Source organism: Nothoprocta perdicaria, unplaced genomic scaffold (genome assembly GCF_003342845.1).
Source record: "Nothoprocta perdicaria isolate Ctin4 unplaced genomic scaffold, notPer1 scaffold_75, whole genome shotgun sequence".
In the NCBI taxonomy this organism is placed as follows: Eukaryota; Metazoa; Chordata; class Aves; order Tinamiformes; family Tinamidae; genus Nothoprocta; species Nothoprocta perdicaria.
The window spans coordinates 2,606,637-2,611,277 of NW_020456032.1; the positions used below are offsets into that span (position 1 = coordinate 2,606,637).

Genomic DNA, 4,641 nt, shown 5'->3' on the forward strand with positions numbered 1-4,641 from the left:
GCAGGAAAGCAGACTTTGATCCTAGGCCATGCTGCTTGTAGAGCAGAGGGTCTTCAACCACCCTTGTGCCCAGGGATTTTAAATATCTCTATTTATGAGCTATTTAAAAAAGAAGAGGAGAGAGGAGAGCAGAGGAGAGAGGAGAGCAGAGGGGAAGGAAGGGGAGAGAAGGAGAGGGAAGGAGAGGAGCTCAATCACTTCAGCTATTTATGCTGCTGCAGTGCCAGTTCCTGCCCAGTGCAGGCTTTGCTAGGCGGGGCACTGCAGAAGATCAAGGGACACCTGTGCAGTTACAGACCACAGCTGCCACCTGCTTCCTTCTGCAACTGAATCATTTAAATCCCAAATTCTCCCGAGGAGGGGGTTAGCATCAGCAGCTATGTAACATCTACAGGCATCTGCAGCCTGTGCTGGGGATGAGCACAGCTAATGCAAAGTGAGATAAAATCCAATTACCCACCCTTGGGGAGGGSTGTGCAACACAGACACGCAATATCTTTGGGACTTGTCTCCAAGAGAGCTGGCTGGCTCCAGGGCACATCCCAGAGCTCTGCTACACTGCATGACACAACTCGATTTTCATTAAAAGCGAGCCACAAAGCCATCTCGCGTCCCAGTGCAGCAGGGGGTCCTCCACGAGCAGACTGCTCTGTGGGCTTGCTTGTGGGGTTGGTGGGAGGTGACCTTTGAGATGCAGAAGAAACCTTTCCTCTTTGAATTGTTCTGTGGAGATAATGAATTTTGCAATGGATTTCCTGCTCTTTTTATAGAACAGGGGAGGCTGGCAGATCACAGCTCATCTGGCTTTAGTAAGAGGTGGGCATAATCACATTTGCTAGCGAACCTGATCTTTATGTAAAACATAGATTTCTTAGGCCTGAGCCCAACTGTTGCACCACACTTCAGATCAGCCGCAGGATTACACGGGAGGCATAGCAGAAGGATAGTGGGAAGCAGTAAAAGAGTGCTTTGGCTGCTGCATGTGGATGACCGTAAGCAACGAGCTGCCTACAGTCCCATCAAAGGTCCCACCAGCATGATACTGTTTCCAGCAGTGACAATAGGAGGTGCTATAGGGGGACAATAGAGGAGTCCAATACTTCCTGCAGTCCACTCCCCGTGGATTTCTGCAGCATCCACTGCTATTATATTACTGATGCTAGAGGACATAACCTACTGATACCACCTGCCTCTACAGCCATCGTGGCAGCAGAATCTAGAGGTTCACTGATCTCTGAGAAAAGATGTTGAGTGGAGCAGTCTAAGGAGCACTGCATGAAGGAACCTGGCTCTTGCTATTCCCCACCCTGGAAAGGATTTTAGCTCTGTGTTTTGCTTCCTGACTTTCAGCAGGTTTCACTCCATGTAAAAAGACCTTTCTTTCCATCTCTCCCCGTCTGAAGTGAAGCCACCCTTTTTGTTATCCCGTGGTTGCTGCACCGTGATGCAGTGGCTCCTTAAGATGGTACAGAACAATTCATGTGAGACTAAAGCAGGAAGATAAAAGTCTCTCTTTTTTTTTTTACTTTAATTAAATCTAATGTTCTTGATATAAATGACCAGTCTGGATGCTGCTTGGTCTCAGTGACTTGTTATCACATTAACTTTTCACTGACTGTCTCCTTGATCATGAGGCATGGAGAACTGGACCTCCTGTGTCCTCTCTCTGGGCCATTTGATCTTTTGAGTGCTCAAGGCCAGGCTGAGCAGTCCTGTGCCGTACCAGAGCTGTCTGCAGCAATGAACATTTTCAGTCATCTCTTTGAGACTTTGCAGCTTTGGGACGTCTGTTTGAGATCAGGTGAGCAGTTCTCCATGGTGAAATCAGCTAAGCCCTAGTTCATGTTATTTCATGTTAAAATGAAATTTCTTTTTCACAAATCTGATCGTTTGTCTGCTCTTTCGACTGCAGCTATGTCTTAAGCAGAAGCCTTACATGAGCTTCCTCTGCCCTTTTCAGCTAGATTATTAGAGAAAGTTGGCTAACGAGATAAACAAGGGAGCTCAGGCCAACTTTGTTAAGACTTTTTTGCATTTGAAGGATTTGGGCAGTGGGAATGTTAGATTATTTTAGCCGGCAGAGGTGTTGATGTGGCAGCAATTTCAGTTAGTTGGCAATGGTTTCCGTTTTAAGGAGTTCAGCAGCATTTGGCCAAAAGGAGGTTAAATGTTTCAACACAGGGAATCAGCCCTTGGTCCTGAGGACAGTCACAACAGCAGCAGCTTTGTGATGCTTGACCACGCTCAAAATGTCTCCATTTTAACTAACCCTGTGSTCCTGCCTGCCTGGAGCAGCAGGCTTAGTTATCTTCCACTGTTGCTGTGTCATTGTCATCTGATGTTATCCAGAGCCTCCAGCATCTCTGGCTGACTTCRCTGCCAGCTGACGTATGTGAAATTACCAAAGATTGCTGGAGACTCTCTTGATGATCAGGACCTTCGGTCAGTGTAGAGACTCTACAGYATTCGTAGAGTCTCTGTTGTTTCTGTCTCTGTCTACCCTCTTCTCCTTGGACTTCATACCCAGGTATCCACCAGGTCAGGAAGCTCCCAATGTCTTATTTGGCCTGATCCGTGAGTGCAGGTGGGAGTGTTCCTTGGAGAAGGGACAGTAGGCACCAGCTAGGCTTTGCTCCTGGATTTAGCAAGTTTGAAAGGATCATTACACTCTATTGCACAAGGATCTTGCCGAGCCTGAAAGTACAAACAAGGCAGTATAACCATCCGTGCAAACATGCTGAGCRGCTACTGTGGGATCCTAACTGGATCAGCACCACTGAAAAGTCAGACTCTTCTCATTGTCTGAATCCAGAATAGGAACTGAACTTTGAAGACCCACTGGTATGAATCCCCAAGTTTTGCCATCCAGCCCTGCAAGGAGTTCAGCAGGTTGGGAACTCGTACTTCAAATTTGTTTTTTAAAGTAAATCACATCTCTTGGAAATGCAAAATAAAAGCAAAAACACGTGGGAAGTATTGTTGCTTTCCTTGGTAAGTTGCCTCAGGACACATGTTTATTAAAAGGCAGAAATGGAGTGTAGTGGAGATAAGGAACCTGTCTCACTTGCCTGTGGTCTGGTTTTGGCTTTGTGAAACGCCTGATAGCACAGATTTGTGGCTGGCTCTGGCAGAAAACATCAACACACACGGGGAGATRCTGCAAAACAACTTTGCCTCTGCAGGCCTTGAGGAAAAACCTTTCTTAACCACTGTCTGTCCAGGGAATCTCCAAAAATATCGCCTGGGATGTTGCTCTTGTCTTAATTTTGGAAAGGAATRAATATATGCCACTGCTCTGCTGAGAGCACTTGTGGATGTCTCAGCCAGTGTCATTGCAGACCAACAACAGCACAACACCGGGGATGGGCTTCATGTCTGAGGCTCCTAGACTCCGGGGATGTGTATTCCTCGTTCTGCTGACATCTCCTGATACCAAGTGGCCAGAACTGTGCTGTCCTGTTCCCTGTCTCTGTTGACCCTTGGCAAACCATATCTGGCCTCCCGTTTACCAGCTCTTAACTGCTATATGCAATCAACAATGTTTAAATCAGGATTTATCCATCTCTGTAGCCAACAGGCTCCCCTCTGAGAGCTATTTCCCCGGTAAATGGGACCTTCTGTGCTGACACATCTTGCAGGCTTAGCTTTGTTCTCAGCGTGTGATGTGGGTCTGGTTACTGTACATGGGATGCAGAGAGCTTGGACTTTCCTTGCTGGGTTCAGATGGAAAATTCGCCTCTTTCTGGGATTCTGGGGTAAACCCCAAAATTCACTTTCACACTGGGTACTGGCACAGTGCTTTCACCTATAGAGATGAGACTGTCTGGATTGAATCCCCTAGTTGGATTCCACTAGGAAAGTACAAGAGCACTTTTTTTTTTAAGGACTGGTCAGCACAGGTGGGTGGAGGGGAAGGGAGCATTCCAGGGAAGGCCCTGCACTGTCCTCAGCGGTTAAAGAAGAAAGACTTGAGTCTCTGCAGAAACTGTGACTTCTGCCTCTGCTTCTGCTTCTTCCGAATGATGGGGATCCAGACAAGTCCACAGACAAGGAGCATCAGTCCCATGGACAACAAAGCTGGGCCACACATTTTGTAAACATCTTTGTTGCTGATTTCGATGCAAGACAGGCTGGTGATAACCACCCCGAAGAGGAACACAGCTGCTCCGACAGACATGACGATGATGGGCTTGTGGTATATGTTCCACTTGCTTCTGGATTCACTGGTCCAGACGGACTCGCTCCGAGAGCTGATGCACAGGGTGCTGGCTGTGTTACTGGGCAGCAGCTCCTTGGACTGGGGTGACTTCTCACTCCCATCTGGGCTTTTGGCGGGGACTTCCATGGTGACAGGATCTGAGGAGGAGACCTGCAATGGACAAAAGAGAAAGAGTAGAGCTGGGTTACTGCTGGATGGACAGAGTGGAAGTTCTCCGTTTTGTTGATTAGTCAGTGCAGGCCCTCTGGCCTCTTCCAATGATCATGGAGAAGGGCTTGTGGGTCACTTTGGGAGAGAAGAGCAGCATACCTATGTGAGAAATTAAATATAGTTGGGTCCCACCAGTAGACAGGCTCTGAGGGGGTCTGTAGGAGCCAAACTACCTCCTCCACAGACCCCACGTCAAGCTGTATGCTGAGACC

General features: G+C 47.8%; 1 protein-coding gene across 1 annotated transcript; it reads right to left on the reverse strand.

Moving 5' to 3' along the window:
- Positions 1-3,946: 3,946 nt before the first annotated feature.
- PIRT (phosphoinositide interacting regulator of transient receptor potential channels) lies at positions 3,947-4,363 on the reverse strand. Its single transcript, XM_026051452.1, has one exon. It carries the CDS (start codon positions 4,343-4,345, stop codon positions 3,947-3,949), a length of 399 nt encoding a protein of 132 aa, XP_025907237.1. The 5' UTR covers positions 4,346-4,363.
- Between the last annotated feature and the right edge of the window lie 278 nt (positions 4,364-4,641).

Coding starts and splice junctions, on each gene's coding strand:
- PIRT (XM_026051452.1), bottom strand. CDS start 4,345: ATGGAAGTCCCCGCCAAAAGCCCAGATGGGAGTGAGAAGTCACCCCAG.